Here is a 14,664-nt window from a genome sequence, read left to right on the forward strand (position 1 = left end):
AAGAGATGGAGTTGCACGAGCAATTTTGATACCTCAAAGGATACCCTTATTGTGTGCATCTAACAATAAATAAGAGAGAGTCTGAGATACAAAAAGAAACAATAAGGAGATAGAGGATCTTCTTGCCGAAGCCCACATGGAAGGTAAAAAGGAGTAGTAGGTTGGTCATTAACTCTGATAGAAAAACTATCAGTAGAGATACATCGCATGATCAATTGAATCCATTGCACTACAAACCCCATTTTGTGTAGAATTTGACCCAAAAAGTGTCAATCCACCTGATTATAAACTTTAAATATGTCCAGCTTCAAACCATAGAATGCAGACGAGAATGAAATGTACGTAAATAATAAAAAACTTCATGGGTAATCACAAGATTATTTTGAATAGTATGGTCTGGGATAAAAGCATTCTAATCAACTTGAATAAGAGAGTGCATCCACGGTTTCAACCTATTGACAATGTCTTGGATATCACCTTATATACAATTACATAAACTAATAGGTCGAAACTGAGGAATACCAATAGTATTGTGACACTTGGGAATAAGCACAATATTAGTTTTGTTGAATTCCTTCAAAAAAACATGTATCGTAGAAATGATAAATAGTAGCACAAAGAGATTGTCCCACCACATACCAATTAGGCTAATAGATAAAAGGCCAAAAAACCATCGAAACCAGGAGCTTTAGAACCACCCAACTAAAAAACAACTTGATGTATATTTTTATTAGAAATAGAGGATAAGAGAGACTCATTAATCTCGGATAAAAGACAAATACTTATCATCTTTCTAACAATTACCAGCATTAAATAAATGTCGAAAGAAGTTATATATAGAACATTGAAGCCCTGCTTTTTGTTCAATCCAAATACCCAATAACGATTGAAGGCAAGTGATTCTATTAAAATGCTTGCGTTGAAATGTAAATAAACTTAAAAAAAAATGTGTATTCTAATCATCTTTTTGAAATCAATAAATACGAGATTATTGTTCCCGGTTACAACGCCAAAAATTATAAAGTGAGATTTCAATTGAGACTCAAGGAAAGCTTTATTGAGATCAAAAGGCTGTGAATAGAGATCCTCCCAACGTGATTTGTTATCATCGATATCTTTCTCCCAATAGCATGTTAATGTTTTTCATTTCTGGTAGGACTTGTTATCATTAGTCCATATATTATTGCCTTAGAAATTAATTACCATTACAAAAAGTTAATGTATGAAAATAGAAACTGTTTACATTTCTCTTAATTAATAAAATAACTATACCACTAAAATTTTGGTAGGTATTATCATTTAATAAATATTAAAGTTTTTTTAATTATTTAGACTCCATTTATTTATAAAAAAATAACTTATATTTATAAAATATTTTCTATAAAAAATAATTTTTATAAAAAAATATTTTTTAAAAAGATAACTTATTTTTCATCATTTTTAAAAATAAAATATATTAATAAATTTATATATAAATATTTTAATAAAATTTTTAAAATATAAAAAATACTTTTTATTTAAAAAAAATCATTTTCTTTTAAAATGACTTAATTTCTTTATCAGCAATATATTTTTATTAACTAAAATTTTCAAGTATTCTAAATGATAGGAATATTATTATAAATAAATATAATTTTTAATAAAAAGTTATTTGTTCAAAATTTGTTTTAGATTTTTTCTAATTTTAAAATTTCTTAAGAAAAATCCTTTTTCCAAACCAAAAGAAACTATTATAACAAAGAAGAATATTTAAGAAAAATCCTTTTTCTAATATTTAACTATTAGAGGTGGTTGTGAGATATTATTGGATCCCTGGATATGGATGGGATTGGAATCGGTTGTCTTTATGGCTACCTAATTTCGTTTTAGCATTTTTACTCCCCGTTTGGCTACATGATGATGTTAACTCAAGGGATGGAATAATATGGAGACATTCCATTAGTGGACAGTATTCAGTTAAAACGGGGTACTCTCTTCTGGTGGAGAAATGTGGTTTACCAGTTGCCTTACCATTATGGAAACTTATTTGGAAAGCACCTGACACGTAGAGGATGTGGGTTTTTCTGTGGGAAGTTGCCCATGAGAAAATTATGGTCAATGTTCAGCGGTTTCGGAGAGGATGGATTAATTCAGACTTGTGTATGAGCTGTGGTACTCAGTCTGAGTCGGTGCTACATGTTTTAAGAGATTGCAACTTTATTAAGAGTTGCTGGCTTAATTTATTACCTGCTAGTGAAGTCCAAACCTTTTTTTGGCTTCGTTGATATCCGGAAATGGTTGTCTTGATGTCTTAAAAGCTCTTTTTATATTGGTGAGCTTCCCTGGCCTGTGGTTTTTATGGTTACAGTTTGGTGGGCATGGAAATTTCGCAATGAACGGTCCTTCAATCTTGGGGTCCAAAGATCAGTTCCTCGCCTACTAATCTTGGGCAAGGCTAAGGAAATATATCAAGCATGGAATGGTTATTTTCCTTCTTCTATTCAAAGTCAATGTCGAGTGATTAGAGTGGCCTGAACACCAGCAGCTATGGGGTGGATTACAATCAACACAGATGGTAGTGTGCGTCAAAATTCAGGAGTTGCAACCTATGCGATTTCTTTTCGAGACAGTTTTGGTAAATGGCTACTTGGTTTTTGTTGTGTGTTGAGAATTTGTGGTGTGGTTGAGGCAGAATTATGGGTCATATATCATGCTTTGAATGTGACTTGGAGTAGGGGATGACGTAAAATTATTATCCAAACTAATTCTCAAGTTGTTGTTCAGCTTCTTCAAGGTCAAGGCAGTGGTGTTTATAGACTGCAGTCTTTAGTTATTAATTGCATAGCTCTTATCCGGCGGGAATGAGAGGTTAAGGTCGTGCAAATATATAGGAACGCTAATATGGTAGCGGATTATCTTGCGAATAGTGCGCATGGAGTTTTTGGTATGAGTCTTATTGATTTGCCTTCATCTAGTATTAAGCTCCTCTTAGATGTTGACTGTATGAATGTTTTTTATGATCGTATAATAAATTAAAAGGCTCTATCCATCCTTTTTTTTAAAAAAAAAAGAATATTTAAAGAAAATTATGATATCATTCAATTAACCTAACGGGTTGAAATAATAAAGTTCAAATTATTTTTATGAACAAAGTAATTTTATTATATTTAAAGAAAATTATTATAAGAACTAGTATTAATTTATGTATAAATAAGAATAAAATAATATATTTTTAATTTATTGTGTCTCAAATTAATAAAAACTATTACTAAAATAGGTGAAAAACTATTAAATTTAAATTAATTAAAAATTTTAAATAAAATTAATTTAATAATGATAAATTTTATTGTTTAAAATTTAAATTAATCAAGAAATAAAATTTAAACTATAATTAGAATATTAAATTAAAAATAAAATAAAATTTATATATTATTATCGTACGTACCAGCGAATCAAAGCAAGTGGAACTGATCGACGGTTTTGAGTCACGTGAATTGAATGTTAATTCAATCGCCCACTTTCAACAACCAAAAATAAAAGTACATAATGCGTTTAAATTATGATATTGACATTTAAAAATAACTGAAAAAATATTTTTCATATTTTTTAGTATTTAAAAATTTAAAAAATATTTAATTAATAAAAAATATTTTTTAATAAAAGATTTTTATTATATTATATTTTTTAATATTTATTTTTCACATTTTAAAATTTTTATTAAGATTTTTATTATATTATATTTTTTTAAATTAAAATTATATAACAAAAAATAAATTATCTTATTAAAAAAAATTCTTTAAATATATGATAAGTCCTTATTAAAATATAGTTTGTAAATTTTTCTCCATAATATATATAAAAAAAATAATAATGAAATTTATTATTAAATTATAAAAAAATAATCCTTAAAATAAATTATCGCCATTTATCGATAAAATTTTAATTTATTTTTTAATTTTTTGATATTATATAAATATCAATATCTTTTTATTTTTATTTTTTAAAAATATATATTTTATTTTATAATTTTAAAATTGGAAAAAAGGAAATGTTTAGAATTTGATTTATTAGGCATAAAAGAAAATATAGTAAAATATTTAATAAAAAAATCATATTTACAACTTAACGAAAATGTGTATATATTTTATATTTAATTTCACTTTATATTCAATTTAAATAATTTTAATTTATTAAAACATAAAATAAAATTATTTATCACTAAAATATCATTTAAATAATTTATTAATCTAATTTTTATAATTATATGCACAGATATTCAACTAGTTATAATGTAAATACGTGTACAGCTGTGAATTTATATGTTTATTTTTATTTTTTAAAGAGAATTTAATTTATAGCATACAACTATAGCTTAATGAATGAAATTAAACTTTTTATTTTTTATTAAAGAAAATTATTAATTCAACTTTAAATTTCTAAAAAAAATTAAAAATTTTGATTTTATGAAATGTAAAATTATTTTAATTATTTTTTAAAAAAATTAATACCTTGGAAGATGGTAAACCCAATATAGAAAAAAAGGGCAAAATTGACATCACCTTCTGTTTGGCAGTTTAAGCTCAACGCCAGAAAGAAACGTGGAAGCCATGTGGACCCAAAACTGAGAAGAAAACGACAATGAACGTGACGCATTTTCTTTATCCCCAAAAATTTCCAGAAAATGATCAAACCTCTCCGGATGAGTCTGCCAATTTCCCATCGATGTGTGTGGTTTCATCGGGTTTCACGACTACCCAGTAATATTTCCTTTAACCCCAGCCATTTTGGAGACATTCCCATGTCATAACTCTAAAACATCCCCTTAAACCCATCACCTATTGGTCCCTTTTTATCCCTTTTGCTGCTGCAGCTTCTTCTTGTTCTTCAATGGCTTCCATATCTAGATTTGTGCTCGAAGATTGCAAGTTACAGACACGTGAAGCTTTCTACCGGCCAAGTTCTTACTTCCAGTCCAGAAGGCTAAGAACTCGTCTGGGTATGTTTGGTTTCCGCTTGATTACGGTTAATTGCTTTCTGGGTAGTTTTTGCTTGCTCTTTTGAGTGAATCGGCTTATTTTAATTTATGGCATTTTTTTTATTGCTTTTATCATTCGATTCCACATCTTCAATTATGTGGTGCATTTGAATGTTAAGACCTTAGAGTTGGGATCTCTGTGCCTGAGAATGGAACAATTTCTGCAATTCAGTGCAAACCATCCAGTCCAGTTATTGCCGTTGCAGCTTCTTCCTGTTTCAGACAAACTTTAAGGTATCTTTTAAAACTGAATGCTTGATATTGTGTTCTATTCTGAATTCAATTGCTTGATCACTGTGCTCATGTTATAGCCCTATTGCCAGATGATGGTATTTTTCAGACAAAAAAAGAAGAAGCTTGGATGTCCCTTTTGTTTTCACTTATATATGTTGTCCTCTCTGCAACTAGCAAGTTCATTGGTCATCATTTGTTAGGACTTGTTTTCCCCCTCTTTTACCTCAATGTTCATAGGTTATTATGATCACTGTTTCTAATCGATTCTCTTGCAATTAAAAAGTTGCGTTCACTACAATTACTTGGTAAGTTTTCCCTTATCTTTCCCAATGCTTAATACTATCTAGTTCTGTTTATTTCCAATATGCTGAACTCATTTTCAGTCACATATTAGTGAGTTTGGTCATTGTTTTCAGTTTTTTAGTCTATTTACATAATTGCAAGGTTCTTCATTGCATGAATAACTATACATTTTTTTATGTTCAGTAACAATTTGACGGCTTCATATAGGAACTGCCAAGTTTTGTGCAAGGCTGCCACAAATGTGTCTGGAGATGTTCCTGATATTACACCTAGTGGGATGACCCAATACGAAAGGATAATTGAAACTCTTACTACTCTTTTCCCTGTGTGGGTATGTCTTTTGTATTCTTGGTACATTTTGTTTTTCTTATTATTATATTTTTTTAGTTTCACTAGATTTATATGGCAAAACTTGATCTTGAATTTAAAATTTAAATTTCTACGACATTGTTTTTGCGTGCTAATAGTTAAATTGTATGAACAGGTGATATTGGGCACCATTGTTGGCATCTGCAAGCCATCTGCGGTAATATAAAGTTGTTGTCTCTCTATTGTGAGAACAAGTTATTGTTGCTTAACTGACTGTTGATGCCTTCTTACAGGTTACATGGCTGGAGACAGACCTCTTCACTCTTGGCCTGGGTTTTCTCATGCTTTCAATGGGGTTGACTTTGACATTTGAAGATTTTAGGCGATGTTTAAGAAATCCATGGACAGTAAGAGAACTCCTTCATATCTAAATTAGCAGGGAGTGAGTGAGATAAATTAAACAGCGTTTCTTTCTTCCACACCTTCCTGATTAAATTATGTGTTCATCTGTTGCAGGTGGGTGTAGGATTTCTGGCTCAGTACTTAATCAAACCAATGTTAGGCTTTCTTATTGCTATGGTATATATTCAGCACATTTTTTGTTTTCTTCCAGTTTGTTGAGCTCCTTTATCCAGATGCATGTGTGTTTAAGTTATACAAGCAAGTTAATCAATGATAAAAATAAAACCAGTAATTACCCCGTTTTTGTTGAACATCAGAAAACCTTCCTTGATTCTAGATGCGTTCATGGGCTTTCAAGCCATTGAAAACAGTCAAATAAATTAGTATTGTTAATTTTGTTTTTCTTCTTCAATGATTTATTTGGGAGGAAACTGATATTTCGAGTAAGTGTAACATTTATATTCCCATTTACTTTTTTTTTGCTGCAGCACTTCCCTGATCATAGCACATGGAGTTTAGGGTTTGTTGCTTCCTTATTAACATCGACTTTATAATATTTTTCTCAATTATTAGTATTTTGCCTTCACAGTGGTGGGATTGCTTCATCAGTGGGTCACCTTTTCTTTATTAGTCTTCTTCCATGGAAGCCAAACTGATGTTATACTGATACTGTGCTTTAGATTATGTTATAAGGTTCTAATAGATTGGGGATCTATAAGGAGCACAAATCCCTTTCTTATCAGTCAAGGATGACCTATTGTATAGCAAGTCCTGCTCTGCTTTCAGGATGCTTGTCCTTTTTCAAATGGACACGCACAACATCCTGAGTTGTGTTGTTCTGCAGACAAGTTGTTGTCATTATAATTTATCAGTAACCTTGGTTACAATTCTAATTGCTAGCATCTTTCTCTGTGATTTTCAGGGTCTAAAACTGTCAGCACCTCTTGCAACTGGTCTTATTTTGGTCTCATGTTGCCCTGGAGGCCAGGCATCAAATGTTGCTACCTATATATCTAAAGGAAATGTAGCACTTTCAGTTCTCATGACAACGTAAGTGCAATTTGTGTCCTTGCATCTTTGTTTGTTAGGTTAATCATCTCTGGCCAAATTTTGTTTAGGTTTACTGTTTTGCTGCTGGGATTTTCTTGCTAACAGTATGGATCAAGATATATTTATATTACATTTGCTGGGGTTATTTGACCAGAAAGTTGTAGAACGCTTGTGCTGATGTTTTCTTCTCCCTTGTGGATAACATTTACCAACAATGAGGGAATCCAATATTAAGCACATTTAGACAATAAAATGGCAAAATTTTCTAGGATTTTATGTTCATGGAATCATGACTTGCTAATATCTTTCCTCTAGAATGAAATATTTGAGTTCCATTCATTTCTTAGTTTTTATGGTTATCTGCCATTTGTTTTGGTGCCACTTACTGATTTTTCTAAAAGCAAAGATACACAAGGAATAATTTTCAGTCTGGAATGGTTTCCTGCACGATATGAAGGCTGAAATAAAGTGAAAAAATCATTTCTCGTTTTATTGTTCTATTCTTCGAGAAAAAGCATAAAAGTGAAAGTATTGGAATCTTCTTCTTCCTTTTTTTTTTGCTTATCAGAGTGAGTGGCTGCAGCTTATAATTTGCGATAAAATACTTCATCTACTGTTAAAGTTTGTAAACTTTGGATTTCATTGTTAGCCCTATTCCTAATTTTCTTTAGGATTTCGGTAGGTGTTCAACTGTTGGAGCTATCATCATGACACCACTCCTAACAAAGCTTCTTGCTGGTCAGCTTGTTCCTGTTGATGCTGCGGTATGTTGGACTGGCTTGATGATTGACTGTCTAAAAACTTGTTAAATTTTCTTTTGTAACAGGAGATTTGATGAGTGGATTAAACAATTATACTGTGATTGATGCATGTCATATTGATGGATGCCCCACTGGCACATCACCATGAGTGCTGTACTTGCCAGGAATAGAATCTTACTGACATGGTTCTAGGAGACATGAATGCGTAGATGTGTTTAGTTTGGTAGATACCCTACCAAATTGAATAATGTCATGCAGAACATAGCAGGTCAAGGTGCCATTCAGGAGTTATCCATTCTAAACCAAGAATTTTTTTACTTCCATTTCATAAGTAGCATTTTGATACTCCCCCTCAAGTTGGAGCATAAATGTTAATCATGCCCAACTTGTTACATATATAATCAACTCGAGTTCCATTTAGAGTTTTAGTGAAATCTCCTAATTGTTCTCCAGTTCGGATATGTCCTGTTGATATTATTTTTTGTTGGACCTTTTCACGAACAAAATGACAATCAATCTTGATGTGTTTAGTCCTCTCGTGAAATACTGGATTAGAGGCAATGTGGATAGCTGCTTGATTATCACACCACAACTTAGCAGGCACCGAATTTGTGAACCCAACTTCTTCTAATAGTTGACGTACCCACAAGACTTCACAAACAGCTTGTGCCATGGCTCGATATTCAGATTCAGCACTAGAACGGTAGACCACATTTTGCTTATTACTTTTCCATGAGACCAAGTTACCTCCCACAAAAACACAATACCCAGTAGTTGACCTCCTATCAACCTTCGAGCCTGCCCAATCAGCATCAGAAAAGCATTCAATATTTGAGTGCCCATGGTTACCATAGAATAGCCCTTGCCCTGGGGCCCCTTTAAGGTAACAAAGAATTTGTCCCAAAGCATCTGTCCCAAAGCATCCCACTGGGCAACAGTAGGAGAGGACATAAACTGACTTACCACACTCACTGAATATGCAATATCAGGACGAGTCACCGTCAAATAATTCAGCTTACCAACTAATCTTCTATACCTTTTAGGATCTGCAAATGGCTCACTGTCTTCTGTGGTAAGTTGAAGGTTAGGGGTCATTAGGGCACTACAAGGCTTATCACCCAATTTTCCTGTTTCTGCTAACAAATCAAGAATATATTTTCTTTGAGACAAGAAGATGCCTTTCTTACACCGCATAACTTCGATTTACAAGAAATATTTCAATGAACCCAAATCCTTTGTATGAAACTGTGTTTTAAGAAATTCTTTTAGGGATGTCATGCCAGCAATGTCACTTCTTGTGATAACGATATCATCCACATATACTACAAGCGGAATTACTCCACTATTAGAATTTCTATAAAACACTAAGTGATCACACTTACTTATCTTCATTCCAAACTGTTGGACCACCTCACTAAACCTGCCAAACCATGCCCGAGGACTTTGTTTCAAGCCATAAAGGGATTTTCGAAGTCTACAAACCTTGCCTGACTCCCCCTGAGCAACAAAACCAGGTGGTTGCTCAATATAAACCTCCTCTTGAAGATCACCATGAAGAAAAACATTTTTAATATCCAGTTGATGCAAAGGCCAATCATGTGTAGCTGCCAACGAAATAAACAATCGAACAGATGCGAGCTTGGCATCTGGGGAAAATGTATCGGAATAGTCAACTCCATAAGTTTGTGCATAACCTTTGGCCACTAAACGAGCCTTGAGGCGAGCAACAGATCCATCAGGATTTACTTTCACGACAAACACCCATTTGCACCCAATAGCCCGCTTTCCTGGGGACAAGGACATCAACTCCCAAGTACCATTAGTGTCAAGGGCCATCATTTCCTCTTCCATTGCAACACGCCAACCAGGATGAGACAAAGCCTCAATAACAATTTTGGGAACTGAAATAGAATCTAAAGCAGTGGCAAAACAACGAGAAGAAGAGGATAATTGATCATAAGAGACACAAGCTGAAATAGGATAAGTGCAAGTACGTTTACCTTTGCGAAGAGCAATGGGCAAATCCAAATCAGACAGTGAAGGATTAGTGGGAGCAGGATCTGTTAACGAAGAAGCGGGTAGTGGAGCGGAGTTAGAGTCCTCTAAGCGTCTGGAATACACATGAAAGATGGGAGGGTGACCTGGCACATGAGCGAAAGGTGTAGGAGTAGTATGAGGAGATAGAGAGCGAACAGTGTATAACAAGATGTCATCTTCCTCCCCTTGAGTGTTATAAATAGATGATGGCGGAAAAAACGGAGTGGACTCAAAGAATGTTACATCCGTAGACACAAGATACCGATTCAGATCAGGAGAAAAACAACGATACCCTTTCTGACGTCGAGAGTAGCCAAGGAAGACACATTTGAGTGATTTGGGATCCAATTTAGTAACCTGTGGACGAACATCACGAACAAAATAAGTACACCCAAAGATACGTGGCTCAATAGGAAATAAAGATTTAGTGGGAAACAAAATATTATAAGGAATATCACCATGAAGGATGGAGGAAGGCATGCGATTGATCAAAAAGCAAGCCGTGGATACAGCATCAGCCCAAAAACATTTAGGTACTTTCATTTGGAATAAGAGGACTCTGGCTACTTGAAGAAGATGTCGATTTTTTCTTTCGGCAATTCCATTTTGTGAAGGAGTGTCAACACAAGAGGATTGATGAAGAATCCCTTTTTGTAACAAATAAGATTGAAATTCCCTAGAGAGATACTCTTTAGCATTATCACTTTGCAATATACGAATGGGAATATTGAATTGGGTTTGGATTTCAGCATGAAACGCACAAAAGATAGAAAATAATTCTGAACGACTCTTCATTAAAAATAACCAAGTAGTATGAGAAAAGTCATCAACAAAAGTAACAAAGTACTTAAAGCCAGATTTAGACACAGTAGAACAAGGACCCCAAACATCTGAATGTACTAACTCAAAGGGGGACGAAGCCCATTTATTGACTCGAGACACTGAAGGTAAACGATGATGTTTGGCAAATTGACAAGACTCACAATCTAAAACAGATAGAATGAAACTGTGGATATAACCTCTTCAAAGCCGAGAGAGAAGGATGCCCCAAATGACAATGAACATCAAAAGGTGTTAAACGCGTGGAACATGCAAGAGATTTAAGTAGTTGCTGATCCAAGACATAGAGACCCTCTGACTCCCGCCCTCTACTAATAATCTGCTTCGTCGAAAGAGCCTGAAAAATACAGTGATCAGGAAAGAATGAGACACAACAATTCAATGTACGTGTGAGTTTACTAACAGAAAGCAAATTAAATGCGAACTTAGGGAGACATAACACAGAGGATACAGAAAGAGAAGGGGTTAAGTTGACATGATCAGAACCCATGACAAAAGATTTAGTACCATCAGCAAGAATAACATAAGAAGGCGATACATGAGACTCGAGATTGGACAAAATGGTAGAATTACCTGACATATGATCGGTAACACCAGAATCAATAACCCATTTGGAGGATGAAGATACAAGACATGCAGTAGAGTTACCTGACTCGGTAATTGCAGTGATAGAGGAGGAATTAGAGGATTTCAAAGATGCCTGGTATTGGATGAATTGTGCATACTCATCTGCAGATATTAAAATTCCCTGATCTGAAGGGGCCTCAATTGCCATATGCGCCATTTGTGTGCGCTGATTCTTATTCTGTAGAACAGTATCTGTGAACAGTACCGATGAACAGTACCCGTAAATAGTACCCATGAACAGTATCGATGAACAGTACAAAAAAAAAACACCACCCAACACCCGAACCAACACCCGAACGACAAACAAACCTCAGATCTGACAAGGGGACGGTGTGGCAACTCCAGCGATAGTGAGATCTAAATGTTACTCTTTATGGGTAACCCAAATGAACAAGACTCTAAGTCTAAAAAAAAATTTAAAACTTGACGAGAGAGAAAAAAAAAAAATAAATCTCTACGAGAAAGGCTGTGATACCGTGTAGAAAAATAATATTTTGTTGTTGTATCACAATAAATATTACAATCTATTTATACATGAGAGACAGTATTTAAACAAGAAGGAAAGTCAAGCCTATGATTATACAATCCCTAAAATTAAGTAACTAACCCATCTATCAATATTTACTTCATATATTAACATATTTACTTCCTATAACCTATAATAAAAGTCAACAGATTTCAGCTGAATGTCAGTATGAGAAATATTAGGGTGGAACATGCTAGATCTCAAGGTCAAGGCTATCTGCAATAGTTATAAGAGTGTTTAAAAATTCCCAGCATTATTTATGCAAAATAGTGTATTTGATTTAAAACTTTGTTTTTCTGCCATCTTTGCAGAGCCTGGCTATTAGCACATTTCAGGTTGTGTTAGTGCCAACTGTTGTTGGAGGTAATGAAATGTGTGATTTTATGTATTTAAGTTGGCTGCACTGGAAATGGCATTCATTTAATGAAATGTGTGATTTTATGTATTTAAGTTGGCTGCACTGGAAATGGCATTCATTTAATGGATTATCAAAATGTTTTTTTACATAGAGACATAATTAGATAACTCAAGTTCTTACCTTGTGGCAGTGCTATCAAATGAATTTTTCCCTAAATTCACTTCAAAAATAATCACAATAACGCCTTTGATTGGAGTTATTCTCACAACCCTACTCTGTGCAAGCCCTGTAAGTTCCCAATATATTTGCTCAACTTTGACATGCAAATTTGATTATTTGGAAACAGTTTCTTTCGTAAGGACTTAACAATTACTATTTCTAAGATTGGACAAGTGTCAGATGTGTTGAAAGCCCAAGGAGCTCAGTTGATAATCCCAGTGGCTCTCCTGCATGCTGCTGCATTTGCTCTTGGTTATTGGTTGTCAAAAATATCATTTGGTGAATCCACATCACGTACTATATCCATAGAATGCGGGATGCAGGTAAATATGAGTTATGATGATTTTTTAAAAAGTTCCCAAGTATTTTCCATGACAGCACCACTCACCTTCTGTCCAACCCCAGCACACTAGTCTACTGATAGTGATGCTCTTTTGGTCCCATTGGCATGTTTACATATGACTGTATGCACATATTCTTATGTCTATATATGTATGTGTTTGTGTATATATATATATATATATATATATACAATGACAGTTCCTTTATCTTGATTTATGTCTGTTTCAAAAAATAAGATAAGTGAAAATATGAATGATGAAGCATTATGCTATAGGAGTCATATTATACAGGGACAGCTTGTTGTAACCATCAATCATATTTTTTAGGAGCTGCAGAATATGAAGGTTGTTACTTTTACATTCCTGGTTAACCTTGTCAATTATCATGCATTAAGATTCCTTGATCAGCAAATTGCAATGATAATTCTTAGTAATTCAGTGGTTTAACAGAGAAGACACAATTTTTCATTTATAAAATTGAACATTCCCTTCGATAAAACACTTTACTGAATCCTTTTCTTTGTTTAGATTTGAGAGATTGTTAACTTTGATAATTCTACACACATGGCATGGCCCATCACCCAATTGTTTCTCAAACATTTGAGTTTCTCTTTATTTAGTTTTCTGAGATTTTTCACCAACTCTTTCTTATGCATATGCAGAGCTCTGCACTTGGATTTTTGCTTGCAAAGAAACATTTCACAAACCCTCTAGTGGCTGTACCTTCAGCTGTTAGCGTTGTTTGCATGGCGGTAAGAACTTTTCTCATGCAGAGCTCTAGATTATATGTTTTTCTATATGTGCTGAGAATGATTGTATTTACTTCCAAATCTCATTATCTTCCTTGATCTGCCTACAGCTTGGTGGAAGTGCTCTTGCAGTGTTTTGGAGGAATAGGCCAATTCCTGTAGATGACAAAGATGACTTCAAGGAATAATAATGGATGGGAACCCCTCCATTACAATTCACCTGTTTAGATTGCTGTCTTCAAAATTTTGATTTTATGGGTGAAGTAAAAGTTTTTTATTTCAGGTTGGGTCATAAGCATTATAACTGAGAATGTGAATGTAAATTGAATTTTTCTTGTTTTACAATGAGAAATCAGAGAAAGTTAACTTTCTCTAAACTTTAGCATGAAAATTTCTCAACTTAAGCCTAAATCTTTCTTAGATTCCACCCCATGATGAATAACAACGCAAATCACACTTCATCCCTTAAAATTGGAGCCGCTGTTTAAAAAAAAAAACTCTTTTTAAGCCTCCGTTTATTTATAAAAAAAATATTTTTTATAAAAATAATTTTTTAATAAAAAAATTTATTTTTTTATTATTTAATTTTAATTTAAAAATAAAATATATTAATAAATATATATACATATAAGTGTTAATAAAAATTTTAAAGTATGTAAAATAATTTTTTTTAAAAAAAGAAAAGGTGTTTTTTTTAAATAAGTTAATTTTTCTTTTTAATTAGAAAAATATTTTATATTAACTAATTTTTGTGATACTTAATGTTAAAAATTATAAAAAAACATTTTTAAAATAATATTTTTTATAAAATAAATAAAGTTATAATTGGTATGTTCTGATAATAAAAATTTTCAGAATAATTAAATAGTTTTTTCTTTTAGGATAATTATAAAA

The 14,664-nt window shown here is 32.9% G+C and overlaps 1 protein-coding gene across 6 annotated transcripts; it reads left to right on the forward strand.

Annotated features, from left to right (window-relative positions):
• The first annotated feature begins 4,559 nt into the window (after positions 1 to 4,559).
• Positions 4,560 to 14,147, forward strand: LOC110604031 (sodium/pyruvate cotransporter BASS2, chloroplastic). Of its 6 annotated transcripts, none has more exons than XM_021742067.2 (13): positions 4,563 to 4,975; positions 5,134 to 5,248; positions 5,735 to 5,882; positions 6,036 to 6,077; positions 6,154 to 6,267; positions 6,377 to 6,439; positions 7,185 to 7,312; positions 7,995 to 8,076; positions 12,415 to 12,466; positions 12,652 to 12,749; positions 12,845 to 13,003; positions 13,684 to 13,773; positions 13,881 to 14,147. In XM_021742067.2, the coding sequence occupies exons 1-13, from the start codon at positions 4,867 to 4,869 to the stop codon at positions 13,956 to 13,958; spliced, it is 1,278 nt and encodes a 425-aa protein (XP_021597759.1). In that variant the 5' UTR covers positions 4,563 to 4,866; the 3' UTR covers positions 13,959 to 14,147. The 6 variants fall into 6 exon arrangements, with proteins under 6 accessions (XP_043807915.1, XP_021597759.1, XP_021597760.1 ...); XM_021742068.2 differs by having other exon boundaries at positions 4,565 to 4,975; positions 5,759 to 5,882; XM_043951981.1 differs by having other exon boundaries at positions 4,566 to 4,975; positions 5,141 to 5,248; positions 5,759 to 5,882.
• Positions 14,148 to 14,664: the final 517 nt, after the last annotated feature.

This window comes from Manihot esculenta, chromosome 16 (assembly GCF_001659605.2).
Source record: "Manihot esculenta cultivar AM560-2 chromosome 16, M.esculenta_v8, whole genome shotgun sequence".
Classification (NCBI taxonomy): Eukaryota; Viridiplantae; Streptophyta; class Magnoliopsida; order Malpighiales; family Euphorbiaceae; genus Manihot; species Manihot esculenta.

Coding starts and splice junctions, on each gene's coding strand:
- LOC110604031 (XM_021742067.2), top strand. CDS start 4,867: ATGGCTTCCATATCTAGATTTGTGCTCGAAGATTGCAAGTTACAGACA. Junction 6,078..6,153: donor GCATCTGCAAGCCATCTGCG/GTAATATAAAGT, acceptor GCCTTCTTACAG/GTTACATGGCTGGAGACAGA. Junction 6,440..7,184: donor TAGGCTTTCTTATTGCTATG/GTATATATTCAG, acceptor TGTGATTTTCAG/GGTCTAAAACTGTCAGCACC.